General features: G+C 33.9%; 2 protein-coding genes across 2 annotated transcripts; one reads left to right on the top strand and one right to left on the bottom strand.

The window, feature by feature from the left end:
• The first annotated feature begins 72 nt into the window (after positions 1 to 72).
• On the top strand, positions 73 to 3,370 carry LOC145574231 (calcium-dependent protein kinase 17-like). Its single transcript, XM_081631974.1, has 8 exons — positions 73 to 1,225; positions 1,331 to 1,474; positions 1,566 to 1,718; positions 1,850 to 1,965; positions 2,172 to 2,339; positions 2,431 to 2,558; positions 2,715 to 2,814; positions 2,910 to 3,370. Exons 1-8 carry the CDS (start codon positions 532 to 534, stop codon positions 3,003 to 3,005), a joined length of 1,599 nt encoding a protein of 532 aa, XP_081488100.1. The 5' UTR covers positions 73 to 531; the 3' UTR covers positions 3,006 to 3,370.
• Positions 3,371 to 3,491: 121 nt separating this feature from the next.
• On the bottom strand, positions 3,492 to 10,715 carry LOC145574232 (endoglucanase 8-like). Its single transcript, XM_081631975.1, has 7 exons — positions 10,454 to 10,715; positions 9,288 to 9,698; positions 8,256 to 8,348; positions 7,675 to 7,836; positions 5,402 to 5,513; positions 5,066 to 5,229; positions 3,492 to 4,025 (listed from the first exon to the last, which is right to left on the bottom strand). The coding sequence occupies exons 1-7, from the start codon at positions 10,652 to 10,654 to the stop codon at positions 3,702 to 3,704; spliced, it is 1,467 nt and encodes a 488-aa protein (XP_081488101.1). The 5' UTR covers positions 10,655 to 10,715; the 3' UTR covers positions 3,492 to 3,701.
• Between the last annotated feature and the right edge of the window lie 1,571 nt (positions 10,716 to 12,286).

The following is a 12,286-nucleotide window of genomic DNA, read 5'->3' as shown; positions in this document are numbered from 1 at the left end:
TTGGATAAACAGTAATTTCTTTTGTTTTATGATACAAATGATTATAAACTGTCCAATAATTCGCGGTAGTTAATTACAGAGTATTTATTTGGGTACAAAAATATGTATGTTCCCAAAATAGAGAAGAAACAAAATGAGTAAAATTTAAGCTTAAATATGTTGATATCTGAAAAAACAACATGCAAAAAACAGTTAGATTCCCGCGAAATCCTCCTCAACCAAAATTTAAGGGGCTTTTTTTCGGAAAAAAATAAAAAATTGCTTATTTTCTCCTACAATTCCTCAGCATCAACCCCTTCTTTCTTCCTTGCAAAATTTTCTTGAATCCAACCTGTATCTTCCCTTATTCTTTCGCTACGCTTTCTCTCTCCTCTTTCATCCTCTAATCTTTCAACGTCTCCCTTCAAAAAACCCAGTTTTCCTTTAATTCTCTTACCCCCTGTCCCCAAAGAAAAGACTAAGAAAGAAAAGCAGCCCCCCCATCTTATTCCTAAGCATCTGATATTCCTTTGTTATCTCTGCCTTTCTCCCATGGGCAATTGTTGCCCTCGAGGCAACGCAGCCCCTACCGAACCCTTGGATAATCAAAAGGGTGTCACCTCCACCTCCGGCAATAACAATGCTGCTAATAACCATAGCCCCCATAAGACGGAGGCTTCCACTAAGCCGTCTGTTCCTACATCTTCCTACAACAAGCACTCCAAGCCTACCCAAGTCGGGCCTGTCTTAGGCCGGCCTATGGAGGATGTCAAGTCCACGTATAGCTTCGGTAAGGAGCTAGGCCGAGGGCAATTTGGGGTGACCCATTTGATTACCCATAGGCAAACGGGTGAGCAATTTGCATGTAAGACCATTGCCAAGAGAAAGCTGGTGAATAAGGAGGATATTGATGATGTTAGGAGAGAAGTTCAGATCATGCATCACCTAACGGGTCAACCTAACATTGTGGAGCTTAAAGGCGCTTATGAGGACAAGTATTCGGTGCATTTGGTGATGGAGCTTTGTGCTGGTGGGGAGTTGTTTGATCGCATCATTGCCAAGGGTCACTTCACTGAACGTGCTGCTGCTTCGTTGCTTAGGACCATCGTTCAAATCGTTCATACTTGCCATTCTATGGGTGTCATTCATCGTGATTTGAAACCTGAGAATTTCCTCCTCTTGAATAAGGATGAGAATTCCCCTCTTAAGGCCACAGATTTCGGTCTTTCTGTCTTTTACAAGTCAGGTAAATGAATCTTGATGATCATGCCTTTGCTCCATCTGAAAAGATAACAATGACTGCACAAATGTTCTACATTTTTTTTCTTACATTATCTTGTGTTTTCGACAGGTGATACATTCAAAGACATTGTTGGAAGCGCGTACTACATTGCACCAGAAGTATTGAAGCGAAAATATGGGCCAGAAGTTGATATATGGAGTGTTGGGGTCATGTTATACATTTTATTATGTGGTGTTCCTCCTTTCTGGGCTGGTAATTATACCAATATATTTTCTTTTATTTATCCCTTTTTTATGTGCCATTAGAAGAACGAATTGAAATGTGAATATTTTGTTTTTACTAGAAACCGAACATGGTATATTCAATGCAATCTTAAGGGCTCATATCGACTTCACAACTGATCCATGGCCATCAATTTCATCTCAAGCAAAAGATCTTGTTAGGAGAATGTTGAACGCCGATCCAAAACAAAGGCTTACAGCTTATCAAGTTCTCAGTAAGTTGCTAGGAAATTGTCTTTTGTAATTTCTCAAAATTGATCTCTTCATATATTAGTTGCCTTGCACTATTATGTTTCATGTAGTATTTTACATAATTCCTAACAAATCATGGGGTTTTCTTCGTTAGATCATCCGTGGATTAAGGAGGATGGAGAAGCTCCTGATACTCCTCTTGACAACGCGGTCCTTGATAGGTTGAAACAGTTCAGAGCAATGAACAAGTTCAAGAAAGTTGCTCTAAGGGTCAGTACATTCTCCTGAACATTTTTTTTTTTTTACGTGATGAAAATTTTAATGTGAAAAACAAACTTTGCTAAAACATAGTTTCAGTTTTTCATAGTCAATTTCCAAATACAAGGAAGAAACGTTGATAAATTTTCAAATGGAAATGTTGTCATAGCTAGTTCTTGAGAAATTATAGGGACTGAAAAAGATGTGTAATGATATAGGTTATTGCTGGATGTTTATCGGAGGAAGAAATTATGGGACTTAAAGAGATGTTTAAGAGCATGGATGCTGATAACAGCGGGAGTATAACTCTCGAAGAGCTAAAGCAAGGCATGCAAAAGCAAGGGACTAAGCTATCCGAGTATGAGGTCAAGCAGTTGATGGAAGCTGTGAGTACTTTTTTTTTTTGCTCTGAACTCATGCATATTCTAACTTTCTTTTAAAGATGAGGAAATGACTTAGTGTTCATTAAAACAACAGGCGGATGCAGATGGAAATGGAACTATAGACTATGAGGAGTTTATCACCGCGACAATGCACATGAACAGAATGGACAGAGAAGAACACTTGTATACTGCATTCCAGTACTTTGACAAAGATAACAGCGGGTAATGATATAAAATTTGACAACATTGTTAGGCCTTGTTCTTAAATTTTTGTCAGCAAATAGCAGCTAAATGTATTCATGATCATTTTGAAAGGAAATTTGATCATGTTTACAAGAAATGATACAATATTTTCTTCTAATTTTTTCGTTATTACAGGTACATCACAATGGAAGAGTTGGAGCAAGCTCTACAAGAGTTTGGCATGCATGATGGAAGGGACATAAAGGAAATAGTTTCTGAAGTGGATAGTGATAATGTGAGTAAAATAATAAGAAGATCATCAATTAATTTGTTCTGTTGAGAATATACTTGTATGAATTTAGTCTAACAAACTGTGTTCTTTTTTTGTAGGATGGTAGAATAAACTACGATGAATTCGTGGCTATGATGAGGAAAGGAAATCCCGAGGCAGGAAATCTGAAGAAGAGACGCAGTATGGCAATTTAAGCGCGTTGGAGGCTATTAGTGATTGAGCTGCTCAACATGCATCTTTACATGTACAAAACCTTCTGAGAAGTTGGTGCTTGTATAAATGCTTACTGTATATTGAATGTTTGAGCCAAAGAAAGGAGGGGTAGGGGGGCTAAGAACAAGAAGCAGAAAAGCTCGTGGGCTGTCTTGTGGCTCGTCGAGGTGGTGTTGGGGTGCTGCTTTTTTTTCTTTGTTCATTCCTTTTCTTGTTTTTGGGTCATCCTTTTAATCTTGTCCTGCGCAAAGTGTATATTAGTGCAATCTAACTCTTTTGTAAACTAATGCTTAGAACTCACTTCCTTTGTTCTTAATTGTTGTTGTAATTGATTTCTTATGATGTATTCATTTGCTTCAAAGTTCTAACTCCGAAAACAAAAGGTTCGATATTACATTATTTCCAATAAGATTTATAAGACATTGATACAAGCAAAAACAAGGTAATAAAAGTATCAATATGATGACACTGTTGTTTTTTTTTTTTTTTTTCGAATAAGAATAATATCATTAATAATTAGGATGACACGTACCGTGACACCAATGTTAACAAATTGAAACATCATTGACATTTTAGCAAGAATGTGATACATTACAATTTTCCATAGGGTGGCAATTTGCTCACCTCTATAACCTTGCCCTACTTTCCATAGAAAATCTTTAATAATAATTTAGGTATCAAGGATGGGCTGAAAAGTAGGCAAGAAGGCCCACAAGAGGAGCATTAATGTAAGTAGTGGGCTCAGACTCTTGAAAGTAAGGCCTGGAATCTGGAAAGGCATCTGTGACATTAGGCCCACCAACAACTGCTCCAACAAGCTTATTTGGGTTAGGGTTTGGGCTGAGGAAGTAGCGAGAGCCCGCTTTACAGCCAATGTGGGCCGGATGAACATGGACTGATGGAAGAGAACTGCCCCTGTGATGTATCCTTTGTGGATATCGCGCCCCGTAGCCCACCATGTATGACATCCTTATTGGATTATCCCCTAGTATGTAATCCACCTGTCAATTAATGTTCATACAGAAAACGTCATATTTTCTAAAACAGTAATAGTTTATGCAGTGATTGTATGTCGATGTAAAAGTAATGAGAAGAAAGTGAAAATAGTCCTTGTAGCAAAATTCTTGTGAAGAATTACTGGCTAGGACAATGTGTGACAGTTAGTTTCGGACAAAGGAATGCGTTATTAACTTATTAACAATCCAATTATTAAGTTGTTGTTTTCATTTCATGTCACATGAAATTGTGCTGTTACAGCAAAGTGATGGCAAAGTTCCAAAATTAAATCAGAAACCTAATATGAAGGGCATGAACATGATAGATCATGAGAAGTATATAATAAAGTCAAAAAATAAATCCGTTGTCATGTGATATAAAGTGTCCTAAAAATGAATAACCAAATTTTATACAGTTGGATAGTAGATAGATATAGATAGATGCCTTGACTCTGTAGGATTATCATTGGATTTAATGTACTGCCTACCATTTTCAGTCCAAAAATTATTCTCTCTTGTGGTCCTTTTTTTTTTTTTTTTTTTTTCCTTAACTATTTTACTGTGACTTGGGTAGTTAGGGTTAGACCAAACTGTAATTAATTTACCATGACAAGTGAAACAAGCGATAATAGGTTTAATTACTTCGTGTCATAACTAGCTCATTAACTTGACTCCATAATACTCGCTATTAGCTATAATAAAACATTAGTCAAATTGATTTTCTAAATCATGTCTAAAAAAGATGAGTGGTAACGATTCAGTTGTTCAACTTTTGAACTAACGTTACATGAAAGTGTCACCCGACTATACATAGTTGCATACTCTATTCTTATCCTTACATGAATAAATAGTCGTATGAGAAAATAAATTCAAGTGAAAGCTACATTCATATGTATTTATTCATGTAACGGTAAACTTATTGTATGGTTAATAATATTGGTCCCCAAACCTTAGGTTATAATGTTATCTATGTATGATGGTTGGTATATGTACACCATAATGTAGGAAGATGAACGTTAAAAGAATCCAAGAATAATTAAACATACCTGACGTTTGGCAAACTGTTTTAGGAGAGCAGAAGAAGCTACGATTCCGCCACATGGCACTTGGTGATTGGAGTGGCTTAGATAATTAGAGTAAGCTAGAAGTAGGAAAGATAGAGACGTTACATGTTGCATGTTACTTCCTCCAGTCTTGAAGATCAACCCACCTACAACAACATCAATTGCAACGATCGATCATGCGTTATCTTATCAAATTTTGTACAATTCATATTTGTTATGTATTCACGAATTGTGCAACATGTAGCGTTATGTGTAAATGATACAAAGTATTCCGTATAGTATTCATATTAATTGAGTTAACGCGTGTTTATAGTTTACCTGGAGAGTATTGTACTTGTGGATGAGCAACACCGGGAATCACTGAACATATGAAGTTATCCGCATTGTTCTTGAAATTTTTCAAGTCATCGGCTCTCCCCATCAACACTTCCTATAACAAACAACATACAGCCCGATATATTAATGTCAAACTTAGCTTGTTTACGGTAACATTAAAAAGTTGAATATTTTTTCCGTTTCAAATTAGTTTTTAAAAAATGATGCTATTGAATGACATAATGATGAACATAAACCCCACACCTTAATTATTTTTTTAATAATGACAATTGATAATTAATAAAGTGAAAAAACATAAAAATAAAGGGAACTAAAATAAGTCAAACATAGCTATTATATGAAGCAGAAGTTAATGGCCAGAATGGGAAGCTCTGCATTCTCTACTGCATTTTTCAGCCTTATAGCACATGCATCTGCCAATTATTTCTCCACTATTTTTCCACATAATTACAAAAATAAACACTCATATAATATATGGTAATAATTTTTAATTTAGACCAATTGGGGAAATCAACTTTTGGGTAGACCAAGGTATTAATATAAAAAAAAAAAATAAAAAAAAAAAGTTTACAGTAAAATGCACTGTCCTCCATATATCATCACAAGATTCACAACATATAACAATGTATTGATTCAATCAGTTGGTCAGTCCATTTCACTTCTTTTCATTTTTTTCTTGTTAATTTCAAGATGTTTTTTCATCAAACGGACAAAAAATTTTAGGCACCCAAATTAGTGGCACAATTAGAGCCCTAAAGAGCATAATATGTTCCACAAATGTTGAATTATGTTGACTTTTACACTATTTACGATCCCTTTTGAATTATCTACCGTGATTAATATGTAAAGAGAAAATATAGTTATTTGAGATTTTGTTAGTGTCGTCTTGATAATCTTTTGTAATTTTCACATATTGAAATTCAAACATATTAATAGCAAGAATGTTGGAAAGGGTAAAACTTCCTCATTATGCAATATATGTCGAACAGAGAAAGTATTAAAGAATTGGTTTTGTAACAAGTTTCTCAACATGTGTTATTAATTGATGCATCGATCGTTAACTCCGGAGTAAGGAGTACATAATATTAAACTAGAAATCTAGAATTCCGATGAAAGAGTATGTAGGAAGCAATATAAGATATCATAGTGTGACATTATTGTTATTCTTTTACATGTTGGAAAAAACCAATAATTATGTATATCACATGTTTAAAGAATCAAAAACTTTACTAATCAAATATTAAAATTTAGAAGAAAACACAAACATAATTTTATGCTTCAAAATCCAAGCTGTACACTTTACACTAAGATCTAAAATCACAATATCACAACTAATATCATGTGCAATAATATCAAATCTACATAAATTCTTCTCCTCATATTATTTATATATTCGCCACCTTTTGACTAATTTTTATAATCCAAGATGTTAATTTCATGATTATAAAAATCTTAGATTAGAATTTAGAAGTAATTGGATAACAAATGGTTTGGGCCCACAAGTTGTAGCCCATAAATAGGGTGGAAAAATTCAGACCCAAACCCAAAACCAAACATAATCAGATAGATATTCCACAAGCACGTGATTGGCTCAAGAGTGGGTCCCTCGTAATTTAGTTCCCCTAGACCCTAAAATTAGTCACAGGACAAGAAGAATAATGTCTCATTACATTAGGACAACAATTCCGTAGGTCCAGCTTGGATTTAGGACTAAAATAATTATTCTACTTTAATTAATTAATACTTTATACGCTAATAAATACAGATTACTCGATATAAGCGATATAGTCATGCAAGAAGGATTATAATTTGTTATATGCATCCAAGTGTATCGTACACTCGAGGTCATTTGCTCATTCAATCAACAAATGAGTAAAAATATTTACTCATTTATTTGTAGAATTAGCAAATTACCCCGGGTGTATCCATGTATGGTACATAATAGGCTCTCGAAAAGGGTGGCACAGAGACAAATGCAATAGACAAGATTCAACCACAAATATTACATTTTATCAGTGATAAGAGGTGTCGATTTAAGTCAGTAGGTCGAGTTCAGTTAGAATATGTTAAATCATTGAGTCCATGCAAATTTAATTTTAGATCGAATTAGGCAACTACTCTAGTCAAGTGAAATCCGTTTTTAACATTTGTATACTCCGTACTAAAACTACTAATTGTACGGAGTATTATACCCGATGAATTGACACCTTGCAATTTAATTAATAAAATTAAGAATAAAAAAGAAAAAAAAATACCTTGGAAATGAGGACATTGATCCCAGCATGCTTATTATCCCATCCAAATTCATTAATAGTGTCTCCAGCTCTTAATATGACCTCGTTCTTCACTATGTATTCTCTATATTTGCGCCTCCTTGTGGCCTTGTGCAACCATGCTGCTCCCCATAGCAACTCGTCCTGCATATCCCCCCAATTCCAAGAATTACATACAATATCACTTTTAATCACCGTCGTCCTCATTTAATTATTCCAAAGTACACTACTCATTACATTACTACTTCTAATTACATTCTACTTTATATAAATATGACAATTAATTTCGAACAAAGAAATTTACTGTAGATTATAGATATAATCTTAAGCATTGAGTCATGGATATTCACAAGAAATTGTAACACTAATCTTTAAATTATCGATATATACAACTTACAATTATTTAATACAAGTAACAAATGTAACAAGTGACGATAATAATAACAGGAAAAAGACTTGGAAGTGCCCAAAAAAACAGAAAAACGGGAATAAAAGAGTTGACACTTGACATGTACACAGTACACTACAAGTACAAGTATACGAGTACAAATTAAGAAGCTTACCTGGTAGCCGTTATTATCACAGTAAAACGGGCAAACTGCTCTTTTTAGACTCGAACTGTATGCACCTCGATGTTTGTCTGCGAAATTGAACACCTATTCACACCAACAAACCCAACTATTATTATCGAACAATTTTACTCTTCAACTCAGACATATGTAAAGAAAGATATAGTCAAATTATTATACATCCGAGGACACATATAATATGACAATACATATACATATACAGTGTGTGTTATACATAAACTGGTAAGATAATTACGTGCTCGGGTGTACAGTATAAACTTTGTAGTTAGATAATTTAGGCAATTTTACTCCCCGCTATTAGTGGCCATGACCAAAAGAGTGAGCCGTTGATTACGCGCCAAAGCAAATTATATTCTCTTGACTCTATATTTACTTTGTCCTTTTTTCCGGTTTGTCAGTTTTGTGCAATTCTACTTTTATGTTAGTATCAAGTAAACTTTACTCAAAAGAAAAATAATTATCATGGATTCAAGTATTAATTGGACACTATTAATTTGCACCCCGATCCTGATTTATGACACTAATTACTCCGTAGTTAGCTAGCTTTGATTGATTGATTACATAATTATATGTCGTCTTGTTTATTTAACTTGTGACATTACAGCATTACTCCGTATAGGCTTATACAAAAAAAAGTACGGAGTCAGTACTCCGTAATAATTTATATCCTCTTACTCGAATTTAATAATCAAATTAGACTAGTTAGAGATAACATTTCAATATAACAAAATTAGGAAGTTAAATACAGAGAATTTTATAATTCTCCATTCCTACAGAGTGGCGTACAACAAATCAACCATATGTCAGAAATCAGAATAACATTTAATTAAAGAACACTCCCCAATTGCAAAATAATTTAGTAGTCTAGGTTCAGTTAATTACCAATAAGTATAACAAATTACAAATTGAGTCTAAAATCCACATTACTTAAAAAATAAAATTCTGTAATTAATAAATTAAAGGTGAAATAATGTAATTGTTATATACAACTTGTACAATACTTACTTTGATGGCGCGACTAAGGAGCAAACGAGAATAGGCACGATCACGAGACCGAAACACGATCGAGGCAGCAGCCAATGCCGCGGCAGTCTCACCAGCAACGTCGGACCCTGGATGGTTGCGATAAATGGCATAGACACTTCTTAACGTGTCCATATCCTCGGGTCTCTCCCAACAATTATGGTCCGAGTACGGGTCACCAACTTGAACGTACATAATGTTTGGTACCTCGGCCGTGGCCTTTAAGAGGTAGTCGGTTCCCCAACGCACTGCTTTGAGCGCGTTGGGGAGCTCACTCCTCATATTTTTACCAAAATCTATCACACTCCAAGATAGGAGTGTGACACTAAATGCCATTGGGAATCCGAACTTTATGTTGTCCCCCGCATCATAATATCCTCCGGTTAAATCTTTCTGAAATTATATACACAAAAAATTCGTTAATTTGGACGTTGGATAAGATAATTAAAAGTAAAATATACTAACATTAAAAATTTCATAATGTTACTCTTTTAAACTACGGAGTACAAGTATAAGGTATTTATTTTATCATACAATGCATATAAAAAAATACACGACAAAATCACAAGTATAAAAAGCGTGATTAATGTTTAATTTGTCACAATATTTTCAATTTTAGCACTTACGGTAAATATCATTTCCTTTAAAATATTTTTGATTAACATCAATGATTTTGGTCTTAAAGAAGCTTTAATTGTCTTGAACAGCAATTTATTTAATTTTTTTGGTGTTTACTTAAACAGCAATTTATAAAAAGAAAGAAAAGTTGGTTACTTTATTTAATTTATTGATTGATGTGTTATTCCTGAAGAAGTGAAATCAAAACCAAAATGCAGCTATCCTAGGAAGAAAAACTTACTAAATTCAGTAAATTGAGTCAAAAAAAAAAAAAAAAAAAAAAACCAAATCTCATCACCTATATTATTTAATGAAATACCTACAAAATTACCAAATTAACAAACAAAAAAATGTAATTTTCAATTATCACTAGTAATGTCCACCCATATTTTAACACATATTATTATAAATTTATAATACCTGCAATGTTACTACATTCACTTCAACTATAGATTAAAATAACTTGTGTCGTTGACAGCGTAATTTAAACTAGTAATGCGATAACTAAAAAAAGAAAGACGGAAACATACACCAATAGAGTGACCGTCACGAAGAGCGGAATCACGGCGCCAATGAAGGCGTTGATCAGGGGGGAGTTTACCAGAGCGTTGGCCTTCGAAGAAAAGAATGCTCTTTCTAAGAGCATCCATATAATTATGGGCATAACAGAGGGAAGAGGGAGAAAGAAGAGAGAGAACAATTAAGAGAGAAAGTGCATAATTTTGCGCCATTTTTTGTTTGTGAGGAAAATAGTAAGAAAGGGTTCAATGTATATACAGTGAACTGCTAAACCACGCCCCGAGTTGGACTATTTATATAGGGAGAGTATGGAATGGTAAAATAAGGGGGAGTTATGGTGTAGTTGTATAAAGAGAGTTTTAATTCATTGGATTCTTGTAAGAAAGTATGGTTTCAACTGCGGTGGACACGTGGTTAAACGTGAATGGATAAGGTTTTCAATCACTGCTATGGTTGACTCATTCTATTGGTTGTTTGACTCTTTTGTGGGGTTTTGAGTTTGATCAATTTCTGTTTAATCGACTTTCTTTTTTTCTTTGGTTCCTCGGAAAAAAAAAAAAGTTTCTTATTTTGGTACTCGTAGTTATTTTGGTTGATCCATTACGAGTAATTATGAATTTAGGGGTTAAGGACTGCTGACTGCATATATTATAAGTGCAAATTATATCAAAAACATGTTTTTGCAACTAAAAATGAGTATGAGTAATCACATTCGCATATTCAAATATATGGAGTTTTATGTTTATCATTGCAAAACTTACTAATTTAATCTTTAATTATCAATTAGACATAGAAAAATGGTCAATTAGTACAATTTTATGTCAACATTATTTTTAATTTGAATCATTTTCACTTTTGAGTCAACAATACCTTAAACACGACCAAAATTTTGGGTAACAAGTTGATTTAATTTGTTTAGGTGTTTCTTAATGCTCAACATAGTATCTCATATAAACTTACATTAAGTAGGGTTGTGAATAATCTAGGTCGAACTGAGATTTAATCTATTTGTGCTAAACTTGATATTATGTAAGAATTATTAGTGTTGCAGTCATCCTAAGTTTTTAAAATCTCATTCAAGCTCTGCTCATTAAGAGTTTAGCATCCTTTAAGAAGTAAACTAAACATGTAATTGGCTTATGCAATCTCATTCGAATCCAAATTTAATGTCATAACTCATTTTTTTCGGATCGGATATCCGATGAAACTATAATGCGCTAGTTCTGATTCTCATGGGTTCATCAATCATCAGTTCATCACCCACTCCGTTTTAGATGTAAAGTTTACAATAAATCTAGTTCCTAAGAGAACATGGGCCACCGCCATTTGGGAATGCCAACTCACTACACACATTGTAGGTGGACAAGTGAATTTCCAGATCACTATCAACCTTATTTCTCTTGTCAGTCTTTCACACCAATTTCGATCTCAATGTATTGCAAGAAAAACTCTTAGTTTTTAGAGTTTGAGTTGCAAATTTACAAGTTCTTAGAAATTTTGCTCATACAATCCAAGTGAGATTGTTTGAAAGTGAGGATCTCCACCTTACCACCTACTTCCAAGTATCTGCCTATAAAAATTATGAAAATTAAAAAAATACAAATTGTGAGAGTAAAGATTTGATCAAGGTTTTTCTTACCTTAAAAATATTGAAAATTATTACATACATCCAAATAGAGATGTGAATTCGGATGTTTGGGTTAGATTTATTGAAGTCGGGTCGGGTTCATCTTTTTGAGTCACGCTAAATTATTGTGTCCAAACAAGTTGATATCTGAATTTAATTTTTTCGGGTCCCTGTTGCGTAAGTTTTTAACACCCTAACACCCAGTGCAAAGTGCACT

Source organism: Chenopodium album, chromosome 13, assembly GCF_948465745.1.
Source record: "Chenopodium album chromosome 13, dcCheAlbu1.1, whole genome shotgun sequence".
Taxonomy (NCBI): Eukaryota; Viridiplantae; Streptophyta; class Magnoliopsida; order Caryophyllales; family Amaranthaceae; genus Chenopodium; species Chenopodium album.
This window is presented reverse-complemented; position numbering and strand designations above follow the sequence as displayed.

Bases quoted from the DNA above. Each gene is read 5' to 3' on its own strand.
- LOC145574232 (XM_081631975.1), bottom strand. From the start codon at position 10,654: ATGGCGCAAAATTATGCACTTTCTCTCTTAATTGTTCTCTCTCTTCTT. The intron at 9,699-10,453 runs GTATGTTTCCGT...ATATAATTTCAG, and splicing joins GTGACGGTCACTCTATTGGT to AAAGATTTAACCGGAGGATA. The intron at 7,837-8,255 runs GTAAGCTTCTTA...GGGGATATGCAG, and splicing joins GTGATAATAACGGCTACCAG to GACGAGTTGCTATGGGGAGC.
- LOC145574231 (XM_081631974.1), top strand. From the start codon at position 532: ATGGGCAATTGTTGCCCTCGAGGCAACGCAGCCCCTACCGAACCCTTG. The intron at 1,719-1,849 runs GTAAGTTGCTAG...TTTCTTCGTTAG, and splicing joins TACAGCTTATCAAGTTCTCA to ATCATCCGTGGATTAAGGAG. The intron at 2,815-2,909 runs GTGAGTAAAATA...CTTTTTTTGTAG, and splicing joins CTGAAGTGGATAGTGATAAT to GATGGTAGAATAAACTACGA.